This window comes from Chiloscyllium plagiosum, unplaced genomic scaffold (genome assembly GCF_037043375.1).
Source record: "Chiloscyllium plagiosum isolate Xiang-an unplaced genomic scaffold, Cpla_swu_hap1 HiC_scaffold_3, whole genome shotgun sequence".
NCBI classification, from domain to species: domain Eukaryota; kingdom Metazoa; phylum Chordata; class Chondrichthyes; order Orectolobiformes; family Hemiscylliidae; genus Chiloscyllium; species Chiloscyllium plagiosum.
The window spans coordinates 130,155,111-130,172,181 of NW_028270141.1; the positions used below are offsets into that span (position 1 = coordinate 130,155,111).

The window sequence follows — 17,071 nt, forward strand, 5'->3', positions numbered from 1 at the left end:
ACATTTTTAAGGTGAGAGGAGAGATATTTAGGAAAGACATAAGAGGCATATTCTTTACACAGAGGGTGGTTCGAGTGTGGAAAGAACGTCCTGAGAAAGTGGTGGATGCAGATACAATTACAACATTTAAAAGGCATTTGGATGGGTCCATGTATAGGAAAGGCTTGGTGGGATATGGCCTAAGAGCAGGCAGGTGGGACGTTTTGTTTGGGATTATGTTCAGCATGGACTGATTGGACAGAAGGATCTGTTTCCGTGCTGTATGACCCTATGACTCTATAATTCTATGAAGAGAAATTACTTCTCTCGAAGAGTCATGAATCTAGGGAATTCATTACCTCAGAGTGTAGTGGATGCCGGGACATTGGGTCAATTTAAAGAGAAGATAAACCAATTTTTAACTATTAATGAGTTGAATGGTTACAGAGAGTGGGTAAGAAAGTGGTGTTGAGGTCAAGGTGAGATCAGCTATTATCATATCAAAGAAGCAGACTGGAGGAGTAGAATTGCCTACTGCTACTCCTAGTTCTTATGTTCTTAGTGGATTACAGTCTAGGACTTGCTGAAAGTATATGAGATTGCGCATCCAGCTGGCAGCATCTTGGAATCTGAGAAAAGACATAATCTCTGTTAGCTAAAAGAAAAATATTGGGGCAAAATCGATCAAAAATTGCCAGTTCATTTCATTGCTTACTGTGGTCTACGAAAGTCAGTTTAAGGTCATTGCCAATCTGATCAGTCTAGCATTATATCCTAGCCTTATGCTCTTTAAGTATAATATTGGCTGGCTTGGGGTGGAGTGGACATTTGTTTCATCATCTTGGATCTGGAAAACATCGTTGCTGGAATAACAAAATCGTGCTTCATGGATGTACTCATTAAAATAAAGTTTGAGAAGGGAATCCATAATGGGATCCAACTGGTCTACAGAAATATCAACTGTTTTAATCAATGAGCTGAATTGGAAAGTATTCTTATCAAATTTGGAGTAAGCCAGAGCTATAGACTCTTCGTTTTGTATTTGAGTTGCACTGAGTTAGCCTAACATCAGTAGTTGAGAAAATACTGGAATCTATAATAAAGGTTGTGATTACCGGATATTTCGAAAATAATTTTCTGATTTGGCAGAATTAATATGGATTTACGAAGTGACAATCATGTTTGGCAAATCTAATAAAGATTTTTGAGGGTTACTAGCACACTAACCCAACAAAGGGGAAGCATTAAGATGTGGTGTATTTGGATTTTGATAAAATTAACACAAGAGGTCAATAAACAAAATGGAATTGTGGGTAATGTATCAGCATGGATTGAGGATTAGTAAAACGCGGAACACAGCAAGTTGGAATAAATGGGTCATTCTCAGGCTGACAGGCTGTGAATCCTGGTGTATTACAAGGATTACTGTTAGGGCCCCAGCTTTTACAATACGATGTGGCTAAATGTTAGGTTATCCATTTAGGTAGCAGGAACAGAGGTATTGAATTTCCTGAAAGGCGAGAGATTGGAATGGAGTGAAGTCCAAAGGGACCTCAGGGTCCTTAGTCATAAGTCACTGAAAGCTAGCAAGCAGGTGCTGAAAGTAATTTGGAAGGGAAGAGGTTTTGAATACAGAAATGAAGATGTCTTGCATCAATTGTATAGAACACTGGCTAGATTCTATCTAGATAATTGTGTGCAGTCTGGTTCCCTTGCCTAGGGAAGGATATACATGGCATAGAGGGAATGCGGCAAGAAGTTCACCAGACTGATTCCTGGGGTGGTGGGCTTGTCTTATAAGGCGATGATGAGGAGACTCCTCTGGTGTTTAGAAGAATGAGTGAAGATTTCATAGCAGTTTACAAAATATTTAAAGGGACAGACAGGCAAGATGTTTAAAGAATGTTTCCCTTTGCTGTGCAGTCTAGATGGGGGCACACAGTCTCAGAATAAAAGGCATTTAGGACTGAGATGAAAAGGTACATGTTCATTCAGATGGTGACGTTGTAAATTAATTAAGATCCATCTCACTTATCTTCTACTACAGCTTTATGATAGTCATAATAGGGAAGTTACTGAATAACCATTGGAAGGGCAAGGGTAGCAGAAGCATCAGAGCACTAACACCCCAAAGTTATGGTAGATATTGATGTTACTGCAGATGTTGATGTTACTATAGATATTGATACTGTAGATGTTGATGTTACTGTAGATATTGATACCGCAGGTGTTGATGTTACGGTAGATATTGATACTGTAGAAATTGATGTTACTGTAGATATTGATACTATAGATACTGATACTGTAGATATTGATGACACTGTAGATATTGATACTGTAGATGTTAATGTTACTGTAGATATTGACAATACTGTAGATATTGATACTGTAGATGTTGATGTTGCTGTAGATGTTATGGAATATGTTGATACTGTAGATATTGATACTATAGATGTTGATGTTACTGTAGATATTGCTGTTACTGTAGATGTTGATGTTAATGTAAATATTGATACTGTAGATGTTACACTGTAGATATTGATGTTACTGTAGATATTGATGTTACTGTAGATGTTGATGTTACTGTAGATGTTACTGTAGATGTTGATACTGTAGATGTTGATGCTACTGTGGATATTGATATTACTGCATATGTTGGTGCTGCTGTAGATATTGATGTTACTATAAACATTGATATGTAGATACTGATGTTACTGTAGCTGTTGATGTTACTGTAGCTGTTGATATTGTAGATATTGATACTGTAGATGTTACTGTAGATATTGATACTGTAGATGATACTGTAGCTGTTGATACTGTAGATATTGATGCTGTAGATGTTACTGTAGATATTGATTTTACTGTAGATGTTGATGTTACTGTAAATGTTGATATGTAGATGTTGATGTTACTGTAGATGTTGATGTTACTGTAAATGTTGATATGTAGATGTTGATGTTACTGTAGATGTTGTTACTATAGATATTGATACTGTAGATATTGTTACGGTAGATATTGATGTTACTGTAGATGTCGATGTTACTGTAGAGGTCGATGTTACTATGGGTATTGATGTTACTGTAAGATGTCCATGTTACTGTAGATATCGATGTTACAATGGATATTGATGTTACTGTAGATATTGATGTTCCTGTAGATGTTGATGTTACTTTGGATATTAATGTTACTGTAGATATTGCTGTTACTGTAGATATTGCTGTTACTGTAGATGTTGATGTTACTATGGATATTAATGTTACTGTTGATACTGTAGATATTGATGTCACTGTATATGCTGGTGCTGCTGTAGATGTTGATGTTGCTGTAGATATTGATGTTACTGCAGATATTGATACTGTATATATTGATGTGACTGTAGATATTGATACTGTAGATGTTGATGTTACTGTAGATGTTGATGTTACTGTATATGTTGGTACTGCTGTAGATGTTGATGTTACCGTTTATATTGGTGCTGCTGCAGATGTTGGTTTTTAGGTCAATCTTTGAAGCCCTCAAAGTTATTCCCAAAATGGAGTTGACTTAAATGCTATGTATAAAAGCGACCTGCCAGTATGGATGTGGGCAGTCATGATTTAGAAACATTATCGATATTCAAAACAAAAATGAGGATGCCTTAAACAGTCAGCATGTTTTAAAGACCTACATATCTTTACTACTGTGTATCACCTCCTTGATTCCTCGTGTCCAGTTATAAGGTACTGGTTAAGTGAAAGATGCACTTGTGAGATGAAACATTGAGACTGACTACTTGTGCAGGTCCTCAATATAAGGTTGGTAGGGGGTGAGGCCAAACTGGATGCTCAGTGATATGACTGGAACTGATAGTTTTCATTGTACAGTTTTGCCCTCTTTCCTCAGTCTGCTGGCAATGACTGAACAGTAAGCAGCTCCAAGCTTAGCTAAATGCCTGACTTTGATCTCAATATCTATCAGAAGTCAGATTTCTGGAAAGAAACCTGCGTCTCTTTTGCAAAGTGCGCCAATCTCCTGGTGGCTCCTGTCTCCCACTCCCGGCCTGAGCAAGAACCCAGACCCCAGAAAACAACTGCTTGCAGCCGATCATCAGCTCAGATGCTCCTGTTCCTGTCACTTTACCTCTACACCTTATTTCAGCCTATACATACTGTACATTCATCAATAATTCAAGTACATTTGAGCTCCTATGAAAGAAACATCTGTGCACAGCTACTGAAGGAACATAAACTGGATACTGACTTAGTGGACTCTCTATCAATGTGTTCTGGATTAGTGGTGCTGGAAGAGCACAGCAGTTCAGGCAGCATCCAAGGAGCAGCGAAATGGACGTTTCGGGCAAAAGCCCTTCATCAGGAATAAAGGCAGTGAGCCTGAAGCGTGGAGAGATAAGCTAGAGGAGGGTGGGGGTGGGGAGAAAGTAGCATAGAGTACAATGGGTGAGTGGGGGAGGGGATGAAGGTGATAGGTCAGGGAGGAGAGGGTGGAGTGGATAGGTAGAAAAGGAGATAGGCAGGTAGGACAAGTCCGGACAAGTCATGGGGACAGTGCTGAGCTGGAAGTTTAGAACTAGGGTGAGGTGGGGGAAGGGGAAATGAGGAAACTGTTGAAGTCCACATTGATGTCCTGGGGTTGAAATGTTCCGAGGCGGAAGATGAGGCGTTCTTCTTCCAGGCGTCTAGTGGTGAGGGAGCGGCGGTGAAGGAGGCCCAGGACCTCCATGTCCTCGGCAGAGTGGGAGGGGGAGTTGAAATGTTGGGCCCCGGGGCGGTGTGGTTGGTTGGTGCGGGTGTCCCGGAGATGTTCCCTAAAGCACTCTGCTAGGAGGCGCCCAGTCTCCCCAATGTAGAGGAGACCACATCGGGAGCAACGGATACAATAAATGATATTAGTGAATGTGCAAGTAAAACTTTGGATGTGGAAGGCTCCTTTAGGGCCTTGGATAGAGGTGAGGGAGGAGGTGTGGGCGCAGGTTTTACAGTTCCTGCGGTGGCAGGGGAAAGTGCCAGGATGGGAGGGTAGGTTGTAGGGGGGCGTGGACCTGACCAGGTAGTCACGGAGGGAACGGTCTTTGCCGAAGGCAGAAAGGGGTGGGGAGGGAAATATATCCCTGGTGGTGGGATCTGTTTGGAGGTGGCGGAAATGTCGGCAGATGATTTGGTTTATGCAAAGGTTGGTAGGGTGGAAGGTGAGCACCAGGGGCGTTCTGTCCTTGTTACGGTTGGAGGGGTGGGGTCTGAGGGCGGAGGTGCGGGATGGGGACGAGATGCGTTGGAGGGCATCTTTAACCACGTGGGAAGGGAAATTGCGGTCTCTAAATGAGGAGGCCATCTGGAGGGTTCTGTGGTGGAACTGGTCCTCCTGGGAGCAGATCCGGTGGAGGCGGTGGAATTGAGAATACGGGAAGGCATTTTTGCAAGAGGTAGGGTGGGAAGATGTGTAATCCAGGTAGCTGTGGGAGTCGGTGGGTTTGTAAAAAATGTCAGTGTCAAGTCAGTCGTCATTAATGGAGATGGAGAGGTCCAGGAAGGGGAGGGAGGTGTCAGAGATGGTCCAGGTAAATTTAAGATCAGGGTGGAATGTGTTGGTGAAGTTGATGAATTGCTCAACCTCCTCGCGGGAGCACGAGGTGGCGCCAATGCAGTCATCAATGTAGCGGAGGAAGAGGTGTGGAGTGGTGCCGGTGTAATTACGGAAGATCAACTGCTCTACGTAGCCAACAAAGAGACAGGCATAGCTGGGGCCCATACATGTGCCCATGGCTACCCCTTTGGTCTGGAGCCAACAAAGAGACAGGCATAGCTGGGGCCCATACGTGTGCCCATGGCTACCCCTTTGGTCAATGTGATCTAATTTTAATAGCTTTGATCTGAAGTAATTCATAACCTCTCCCCTTTTCTTTCTTTTTCTCTTTCTTTCCTGAGCACTTGTGTGAATGTGTGTAGCAAATCATCCCTTCACGTTTTGAAAGAAAGAAAGAAAGAGTCATTTTCAAGTTGGACTTGGTGGACAGGGAATAAAAGATTATCTGGAGGGAATGTAGGATGTGGAATTGAGGTTAAAATCAGATCATCCATGATCTTATTGAATGGCAGAAAGGCTTGAAGGGCCGAGTAACTTTGTTCATTGTTTGCCTGTTTGCAATGTTCTGACAGGTCTAAAACTGTTCTCTATTTTTTGCAGCTTCTCTCTCTGCCATCAGCATTCTGTCTCTCCCAGCCGTCTTGTGGTGTCCTGTCTCTCCTCTCCTTCTAGCCTCCCTCACTGCCTCCACAGAGCCTTCATTTCCCCCTTGCAGCCTCTTTCCAACCCCTTTGCAGCCATCCTGTCTCCATCCAGGCTCCTGCAATCACTCAACCACCCCTCGGCCCTTACAGCTTCTCTAAATCACTGCTGCACCCTTGTAGCCCACCTACAGTCACCACGAAACTTACAGGATACTGACAGCCTAGATAGAGTGGACATGCAGAAGATGTTTCCATTGGCAGGAGAGATAGTACCTGGGGGGCACAGCTTCAGGGTGAAAGGACAACCCTTTAGAACTGAGACGATGAGAAACTTCTTCAGCCAATGAGTGTCGAATCTGTGGTACTCATTGCTGCAGAGGGCTGTGGATTCCAAGCCATTAAGAGAGAGGTAGATTGGTCCTTTATTAGTAAGGGGATCTAGGTTCTGGGGAGAAGGCAGGAGAATGGGGTTGAGAAAAATATGAGTCATGATCAAACGGCAGAGCAGACTGAATAGACTGAATGGCCTAATTCTGCTCCTATATCTCCTTTATGTGAACTATCTCTGCCCACACTCTGGAGACCTCCCTGTCTTCCACCTCCCTCTTTTCTGCCTTGTACAATCGTCCATCCTTGCAGCCTCACCATCTCCCCCATTACCTTGCAGCCTCACCGTCTCCCCCACTACCTTCCAGCCTCACCGTCTCCCCCACTACCTTCCAGCCTCACCATCTCCCCATCACCTTGCAGCCTCACCATCTCCCCCATCACCTTGCAGCCTCACCGTATCCCCCATCACCTTGCAGCCTCACCGTCTCCCCCATTACCTTGCAGCCTCACCGTCTCCCCCATCACCTTGCAGCCTCACCGTCTCCCCCATTACCTTGCAGCCTCACCGTCTCCCCCATTACCTTGCAGCCTCACCGTCTCCCCCATTACCTTGCAGCCTCACCGTCTCCCCCATTACCTTGCAGCCTCACCGTCTCCCCCATTACCTTGCAGCCTCACCGTATCCCCCATTACCTTGCAGCCTCACCGTCTCCCCCATTACCTTGCAGCCTCACCGTCTCCCCCATTACCTTGCAGCCTCACCGTCTCCCCCATTACCTTGCAGCCTCACCGTATCCCCCATTACCTTGCAGCCTCACCGTATCCCCGATTACCTTGCAGCCTCACCGTATCCCCCATCACCTTGCAGCCGCACCGTCTCTCCCATTATCTTGCAGCCTCATCATCTCCCCCATTACCTTGCAAACTCACCATCTCCCACCATTACTTTGCAGCCTCATGGTCTCCCCCATTACCTTGCAGCCTCACCATCTCCCCCATTACCTTGCAGCCTCACCATCTCCCCCATTACCTTGCAGCTTCACCGGCTCCCCCATTACTTTGCAGCCTCACCATCCCCCCATTACCTTGCAGCCTCCTGCTCCCCTCAATTCCTCTCAATCCCCTGACTTCATGTGCAGTTTTCCTTTTCTCCCAAAATGCCTCTTGAGTTGGCAGGTGGACAGCCGCCTTAACCCTGACCTGCGCAAGAAAACTGCATCTGGCCCTCAGAAAACATCTGTCTGCTGCTGGATCTCAGCCTCCAGCTTCACTTCTTGCCTTCCAGCTTCCCCTGCTCACAGTGGATACTTCCTAAGTGACTCTGTCTCTTCTGGCATTTACTTGTTTAACTGTTCGCTGCTCCTCCAATTGTGTCAGTGGCAAGCAGACAAGAGAACCAGCCTGTGCCTGGGGAAACAGTTCATCATTTTCTTCCATTCATTTTATGGGGGCAACCTTTCTCTGATTGTTTGGCACCACAAGTGAATGTTCCAGGGTGCTTTCAGTGGCAAATTTGCCCATCGCCCTCATGTATTTTAATCGTCGCTGCAGCTGTTTGCATCATCAACGATGGTTGATGATCAAGGAGTGTCCTGTCTAACAACACTATGGGAATACCTTCACCAGGCAGACTGCTGAGGTTCAAGAAGGGCACTCACCAGTATCTTTCTGAGGGAAACTAGGATAGGCATAAAATATTGGCCTTACCCATAAATTCCAAAAATGGGTAAACGACAAAACAGTTGAAGGCTGCCAAAATAATGGAAGATGTACATTAGCAAGAGTGTCTCGTCTTTTCTTAGCTATGTTTGTGAGGGCATTGAATCACTTCCTACACTTCAGAACAAAAGGGGAACAGCGATAAGTTTCGGTCTTGCTTGCAATCTCCACATCGCGTGAACAAATATTTAAAAAAAGATTCTTGGAGCTGTGGAGGTAACAGTGAATAATTCTGCCATGTCATTCAAACATCATTTACGGACCACTTTTCTGGCACTCCTGTACTCACTGGTGTCATAAAAGCACTTCTAGTGATGCATGTAAGTAAGTACCTGATAGTCTTTTAGTTGCTGTAAAATGATGTGGCCCTATGCAAAACTACAATGTCCACAGCATAATTGTATTGCTGGCCCTCTTGCAGTGGTAAGTAAACCTGTCAACAGTGATATTACTGCCAAATGTTTCTTGAATAGAAAATCCTCAGAGAAAACTTCAATTACTCTGCAATAAATAATCTTTGGCAGGCAATCTTCAAGATCCACCTGGCAAGGCAGGGGAGTTGGACGAGGGGGCAGGTGTGGGGAGTGGTGGTGCTCAGTGAGGGTAGGGGAATCTAGACTGGAGACAATGCTCTTTCTAATATTTCTTTATAGTACATATTCTGTTAATTCCACAACATGGTCTCTTCAAATTTTCCACATGGTCGCCTTCATATATACCTTCAATGGAATGATGGTTGTTGCACTATATGATACACTCCAGATTGCTACATGGCCAAGCAACTGCACACTTTGGTGAAATTATTGGGATCATCATCATGTCAATCTGACTTCAGAGCTGAAAGGCTAGCTGGTAACCAGCATCTTAGTGTGTAATATTTTAAAATCCGGACTAGTCTAAAAGGCATTCGGTTCTGTTCCTATGAATTTTGCAAATCAGATCAAGCCATTATAAGTGTTTCACAGTATGAGTTGGATATTGGAAGGGAAAGAATCTTCTAAAATATTTATGTCATAGTAGTGCATAAGATATAGATTTTAATGCGCTATTTCTCACCTACTGCTGTGCAGGCTCCCCTGGGAAGCTGTTGGAGTCACAGAATGTGTCTTACAGGTATTCTGACAGGTGGCCTCAGATGGTTGTCCCTGTTGGGTTTAAAATAATAGAGCAAACGTAAAATAGTGAACTATTCATTTTCTTAAAATAAAAATCTCCATGCAGCCAGGTTGTGAGGTTATGATTAAAAAAACAGAGATGTTGCTAACAGAAGTGATTGATGCCAGGTCAGATTTGCAGGTCTTAAGTTTCAGCCTTCCAATTAACATGTGCAGGTGTTAGACACATGTTAATACATATGTACTTTAATCATCTGAAAGGCCTTCTGGAAGAACTTAACTTCAAACTGTTACTACCTTAGCTACTGTTGGTGAACAAATTATAAAAAGTTACAGCTTTGTTAATCACTAGTAGAGACAACAAAAGTAATGATGGTGAACAAGAAGAAAGAGTAGAATGGAAATGTAGATTGGAGAGAGGGCTGAAATTCTTCAAGGTGAGCATACCTGGAAGAGATCTAGCAGGGAATTAAACACTTAAATAAGACAAAGAACTGCGGAGGCTGGAAGTCAGAACAAAAACAGAAATTGCTGGAGAAACTCAGCAGGTCTGGCAACATCTGTGGAGAAAAAAACAGAGTTAATGTTTCGGGTCCAGTAAGTCGTCTTTAATTTGTTCCAGATGAATGAGACACATTGCCATTATTGAATGGGGATATTCTGGGACACCACCACAAAACTGTAACAACTGCTGGACCATTCTGAGAATACTTTATACATGTTTCACAGTATAAGTTGAGAATATTTATATATAGTGTTGAGAATACTTTATTATAATGTGGCTGATTTCATTCATAAAAAAGGTTCCATTCCGTCTACGTCCAAGTCACTTGTGATCATCGGAACTACATTTTAGAAGTCTGTGCCGTGTATAAAAGAAGCTGCCATCATGGTTATGTCCTTAATAACTCTTAGGTTCCTGATTCATATCAAGGATCAGGTGCCTTACAATGATTTCTGTTTTCTTACAAGGATTCCAACAAGGTCAAAGTGAGCAGACATGATGATATTCGGTTGGCAGCACAAAGGTGCAGCAGGTAATCAAGAAGGATAATGGAATGTTGGCCCTTATTTCAAGGGGATTGGAATATAAGAGTAGGTTGTGGAGGTGGGGGATTCAATGATGGCAATAATATAGCTGATTGTCGATGGTTAGGTTCACTCTTGTTGGAGATGGTCATTGTATGGTATTGTGTGTGCAAATACTATTTATCATTTAACAGCCCAGAGCCTTTTACCTGACCAGCCAATTCCACAATATTTAGTATACATTAATTTGTTAGAAGCTGATTTCTGCATGGTTCCATGTTTAATTACAGGGCATTAAAAGACATGGCAGCATTTATCCTGAAATGTATTCAAAAGAAATGACTGCAAGGAACATTGCCAAATTGGCAGTTTAAAGTTCTTAATTGACCCAGTAGGTATTCTGGACCAAGATGTTATGTCTGGAAAACCGAGGCTTTGAAGGGGAACTGCATTTTTGTTCAGAATCTGAAAAGCCACACAGTACCAATACCAGAAAGTGGCTGATACAGGGCCAGGCACGTAACTAACTCATGTTCTGTGTAGTACTCTGCTTTGCATTTTGTGTTGGAGATATCTGCTTGTTACATCAGTTGCTCACTCCAGTAAATTGGAAATTTGGCACAGCAATATTTAATTTTTCAATGTTTGTCTGTTAGTCAAACCTGAATGTGGCTACAGTATGAAACTGAAGTTAAATTGAGAAAACAAGCAGGAAAAAATCTAAGAACATACATTACATAAGCGTTTGTAAATAGCATTCTACATTTAGACATCGAAAGTATGTGTTTTGGAAGAATGAGGGGGTACTTTTATCGAAACACCTAAAATCTTGATGGAATTGGACAGGCTAGAATGTTTCCGATGTTGGGCAAGCCCAGCACTAGGGGACACAGTCTAAGAATAAGGGGTAAGCCATTCAAAACTGAGATGAGGAAGAATTTCTTCACTCAGAGAGTTGGGAACCTGTGGAATTCTCTCCCACAGGAAGCTGTTGGGGTCAGTTCATTCGATATATTCAAGAGGGAACTGGACGTGGCCATTGTGACTAAAGGGAGGAATTGAATATTGAAATTACATGATGAGTTATGATCATATTGAATGGTGGTGCAGGCTTGAAGTGTTGAATGGCCTGCTCCTGCACTTATTTTCTATGTCATCTCTACATATCTTCAAAGCATAAAGCACGATTGGAGGCTATGCATAGTCATAATGTCATTGCACCACTGATCCAGGACTGCATACCATTTTTCTGGTTTGAAAATGGTTTTGAATCCCACGGTGAAATGTGAATTCAATAATATCTGGAATAGAGTACAGGCCTAATGATGGCCATGTAACCATTGTGAAAACTGATCTGGTTCACTAATATCCTTTAGGAAAGGAAATCTGCGATTCTTAACTGCTCTGGCTTACATGTGACTTCTCCACAGCAATGCTGACTCTTACGTGACCCCGGGAATTAGGGAATGCTTCCCAGACAGAAACACCCCCACCAACCCACAAATGAAGGTTTAGAAAACAATAGGTGGGATGAGATGGAGAACATTTTAAATGTACCTGCTGCAGCACCATCACCAGGTGATTCATTCAGGCTGTCAGATGGCAGTTTCAGAGTTGTTGATACAGGGATGGACACCTGAATGTAGTACCAATCCACAAGAAAGTGAAACTGCTCGACAGTTACTGGAAGAAGGCCAGCAGATATTTGAGCAGCTCACAGAAGACAGATGTTTGATATGGCAGTAAGGGCTTTTCAATACTTCGAAGTCAAAGAAAAATGCAATCATTGGAGCATCTACATTCTGGCAGAGATGTTGGGGAGACCATTACGATCAGATATCCTCAGAAATTGACCCAAATTGGGGAGGTATCCACTGGTACCTAATAAATGTTCAGCTGCTTAAACTGGAATCACTTAATAAAGGTGTGCAAGTTTTCAAAGAAGAGAATTGCAGGTAGATTACCTGAAAGTGAAGTGTATGTTATAACATCACAAATGTCAAAGCAACGGGTCATTTTAAGGAATGCACAGTCAAGACTACAAACATTTTCTTTCACTTTTGAGATGTGAATATTGTTGGCTGGATCAACATTTATTGCCAACCATATTCACGGAGTTTCTCACAAGCTGTAGAATCTACCACTAACTGGCATTGCAATACAATCCATAAATAAATGGTGAAACTGAAGAATTCAACAGGATGATAAAGGACATTCTGATAGCTAGTATGTCAGAGGTAAAAGCTTTCAAACAATCAAATTATATATCATTTAATACATATTCATCCATTCCATACTCTCTGACCAGAAATGCACTCACCTAACCTCATAACATATGAAGGAAAAGAGAGGTCAAAATGAAATAAGCTCCTTAGAAATTTAATCTGCAGGGATAGTTAAGGGAAATAAGAAAATGGCAGAGGGTTTAAAAGATATTTTGCATCAGTCTTTATGGTGGAAGATACTTCAAACACCCTATTAATGCTAAAGAATACAGGGCTGGGTGGGAACTAAGAACCATCACCATTACTAGTGAGGTAATATCATGGGAAATTAATGGGTCTAAAGGGAGTTAGGAAACCTAGTTCTGATGGCTTAGATCCTGGGATCCTAAAAGAAATAGCTACCAAATAGTGGATGCATTGGTTGTAATTTTCCAAAAATCCTTGGGTTTTGGAAAAAATACCAGAGAACTGGAAAACTTCCAATGTTAGACTTGTATTCAAAAAGGAAGGGAGGCAAAAAGTAGGTAATATCGACCAATTAGTCTATTGGAATTGATTAGTAAGGAGTAATACCTGCACATTTGGGAAATCATAATCAAATCAACCAGAGCCAGCATGGCTTCATGGAAGGGGAAATTGTGTTTGACGACATCATTCGAGTTTTTCAAGGAAGTCTCAAGTAGAGTGGATTGAGAGGATCTAATAGATGTGTTGTATTTGGACTTCCAGAAGGTGTTTGACAAGGTACCTCACAAAAGGTTAAGTCATAAGATGACAGTTGGGAAAAAAAAGATGCGCCATTTGTATAGGAATACACTTCAAAACTTTCGAACATCAATTTATCTCCTGCCCCTGCACCAACTTTGGGAGTTGTTTGGTACTTCAAAATACAACAGACCCTATACCAAATAATTCCCATCTTTATTAGAATTAGAATTCCTACAGTGTGGAAACAGGCCCTTCGGCCCAACAAGTCCACACCGCCCCTCTGAAGAGTATCCCACCCAGACTCATTACCCTACATTTCCCCTAATGAATGCACCTAACCTACACATCCCTGAACACTACGGGCGATTTAGCATGGCCAATTCACCTGACCTGCACATCTTTGGACTGTGGGAGGAACCAGAGCACCCGGAGGAAACCCACGCAGACACGGGGAGAATGTGTAAACTCCACACAGACAGTTGCCCAAGGATAGAATCAAATTCAGGTCCCTGGCGCCATGAGGCAAACGTGTCACCTATAACATTTTATATATATATATATAGCTGAAGCTGTGAATAATTCCAATATGTGGTGAATATGAAGTAGGTCCAGACAAGGGGATGACGAGATTATTTATAAACTGAAATGGTTTTCCCTCTTCAAAATTTAGAAGATTGGCCATTCCTCAAAGATTGAAAGATTCAATAAAATTCACGAAAAAGATGGTAACATAGAGGGCCTAGATAACGTACTTTAGGGAAGAAAATCTACAATTCCGACGAGGCCTGGCCAACATGTAATGCAAGATCCTACAGTAATGTGACTGACCCGTAACTGCCCTATGGAATATATTAGCAAATCACTCAGGTCAAGGGCAATTAAGGATGACTAACAAATGTTTGCCCAGTCAATGATGGCCACATCTCACGAAAGAATAAAAACAAAACTGAGTAACGTGTGCATTCTATGTGTCAGATTAGTGTAGACTGGTGAAAGAAACAGGTTTACAATTTACTGGTTTACAATTCTTCAATTAATTTCTGCTTTTGCCTAGATTTTCAGCATCACAAATTGTTTCTTTGACAAGATTAATTGTCATGTGGGAAAGAAATACTTTCTTACTCATTGTTTGAGAGATGCTTGCACAAAGTTGGAAATATTTACAGCTTTGTGAACCCAACTCTTAAAATGGCTGAAAGCTGTCTGGGAAAGGGCTACATTAGAAGTTGGCTGGGTGAGCCTGGGGTGAGAGTGGAGGTTGCCGGATGCAAGCACAGGCACAGGCTGGGCAGAAAGCCGATCGGGTGCACTAGGTCTCAAAGTTTCAAGGGAAAACAATAAAATATATAACATCTGCTTGTGGACTGATTTAGATTCAAACTAAACTGTTGTTAGCTCTGTGATTTAACATAGATAAATTTCCAAATGAATTTTGAAAAACCTTAATATGAAAGTTCATGAATTAAACTGGCTGTTGTGTGGATGGTCTGGAAAATGATTGAAAGGAATGAATAGGAGATATAGGGCATATAGTCCCTCAGAGCTCAGGCAGGGAACACTGCTGTTTCCAATTCACAAAAGTAAGCTCCATGTTCCTTCATTCATACGTGGGATGTGAGTGTCAACATCTTGGCCAGCATTCATACTAAATTCATCACGGGCTTTAAGGAGGTGATAGGGAGCTAGAATTAATCTGGATTCAGAAAATGGATACACAGTAGTCAAATTTGCACACAAGATACCAAAGTAGAAGGAGCAGTGAAAACACAAGGGACAGCTCATAAATCAAGGAATGAGTGGATAAAACAAGAGGAGTAGACATAACAATGGGAGTTAAACTGTCTAAAGTGATACACTGATGTAGTGTAGAGATCATGGATCTATCATGAATAGTCCTGAAATATATATCCTGAAGCTAAAGGAGAATATGAAGAAGAGGTACAGCTCTGTTTGAGAAAGCAGTGAAAATATTCCATGCAGTTGTGGTCAACAAGAAACAAAGCAGAAATATGTAATTGTTCCTTCAGTATCACTGGGTCAAAAATCTGGAACTCCCTCCATAACAGCATTGTGGGTTTGTGCCTACACCAAATGGACTGCAGCAGTTCAAGAAGGCAGCTCACCACCATCTTCTCAAAGGCCACTAGCGATAGGCAACATGTTGTAGCCAATGATGCCGTGGTACGGCAGCTGCTCTGCCCAGGACTGTAAGAAACTACAGACAGTTGTGTGCACAGCCAGGCCATCATGGAAGCCAAACTCCCATTCATGGACTCCATTTACACTTTCTGCTGCCACGGAAAGGCTGCCAACATTATCAAATACCCCTCCCACCCGTGAAATGCTCTCCTACAATCTCTTCTGTCAGGCAAAAAATACAGAAGCTTGAACACATGGACCATCAGGTTCAAGAACAGCTTCTTCCCTGTTGTTATTAGATCGCTGAATGGACCTTTATAATTTCTTGCTAATGCTAATCTTGCTTTGTGCACCTCCTGTGCAGTTGTAACCCTGTAGGCCTCACTCTGTCTGTGCACACTATGACCTGTATGTCGTTGTTTGCTTTGATCTGCCTGTACTACTCGCAAAACAAAACCTTTCATCGTAAATAGTTACATGTGACAACAATAAATCAAGTAACGTCCTCTGTGAATGAGTAAAACAACATGTCAAGGACAGAATGCAGTGCAGGTAACAGCCAGAGAAACAATCTTTCAAATCAGGGATCTGAATGATGAAAAAAAATGGAAAAGTATGGTCTGAAATTTTCCCAAAAGATAGTAAAACCTGATTGCTTGTTGTTCCCTACTGCAGTGTTGGAAGCATGTGGGACTTCCCCTGTAATGTTGTTCCACTACCATTTGATGAGATCTTCTGTCAACCAGCTCATCTCCAGAGTGCTAGTAACATCCAGCCTGCAGATCCTTCCATCACATTCAACTACTTCATCAAAGACTTTCCATTCATTAAAAGATCCGAAGTGAGACATTCACTGATTGCATATTGTTCAGCACTACTTGCAACTCCTTAGATACTGAAGCAATCCTTCAGCAATCAATGCAGTCAGATCTGGACAACCGTACGGCTTGGGCTTATAAGTGGCAAGTAGCATTCATGCACAAAGGTATCACTATTTCATTTAACAGAAGATGTAACCATCTCTCTTCAATATTCAATGGCATTACCTTTGCAGAATCTTTCACTACCAGCAGCCTAGGGGGTTACCATTGACCAAAAAACTGAATTGGGCTTCGCATATAAATACTGTAGCAACAAGAACAGGTCAGTGGTTCGAGGTTTTACAGCAAGTAACTGTCTCTGCAATGCCTGCCCACCATTGATAAGGCTGAAGTGTGATGGGAGACTCTTCACTTGCCTGAATGGGTGTTGCTTCAACACCAACCAGGATAAGGCAGCTTGCTTGACTGGCAACCAATTCACCATCTTTAAGATTTTCCCCTTCATCATTAATGCACAGTGCAGCAGTGTGCACTGGCTACAAGGTGCACTGCAGCAACTCACCAAGGCTTCAAGAAAGAACTTTACAAATCAGTGAGGATTACTGCCTCCTCTAAGCCACATACCATTCTGACTAGGACCTATATCACCATTCCTCCAACGTACTTGGATTAAAATCTTGCAAGTCCCTTCCGAACAGAACCGTGGGAGTACCTATACCACGTGGACAGCAGCAGTTCAAGAAGGCAGCTAACCACCATTCTTATGAAGAACAATTCCGAAT

General features: G+C 42.3%; 1 protein-coding gene across 4 annotated transcripts in view; it reads right to left on the reverse strand.

Moving 5' to 3' along the window:
* kif6 (kinesin family member 6) overlaps positions 1-17,071 on the reverse strand; it is a 570,521-nt gene that overhangs the window by 47,804 nt on the left and 505,646 nt on the right. For all 4 annotated transcript variants that reach the window (XM_043687249.2, XM_087983390.1, XM_087983396.1 and 1 more), the window contains one exon: positions 9,309-9,397. In XM_043687249.2, coding sequence (XP_043543184.2) covers positions 9,309-9,397 — 89 coding nt within the window. The remainder of the gene's footprint in view (positions 1-9,308; positions 9,398-17,071) is intronic.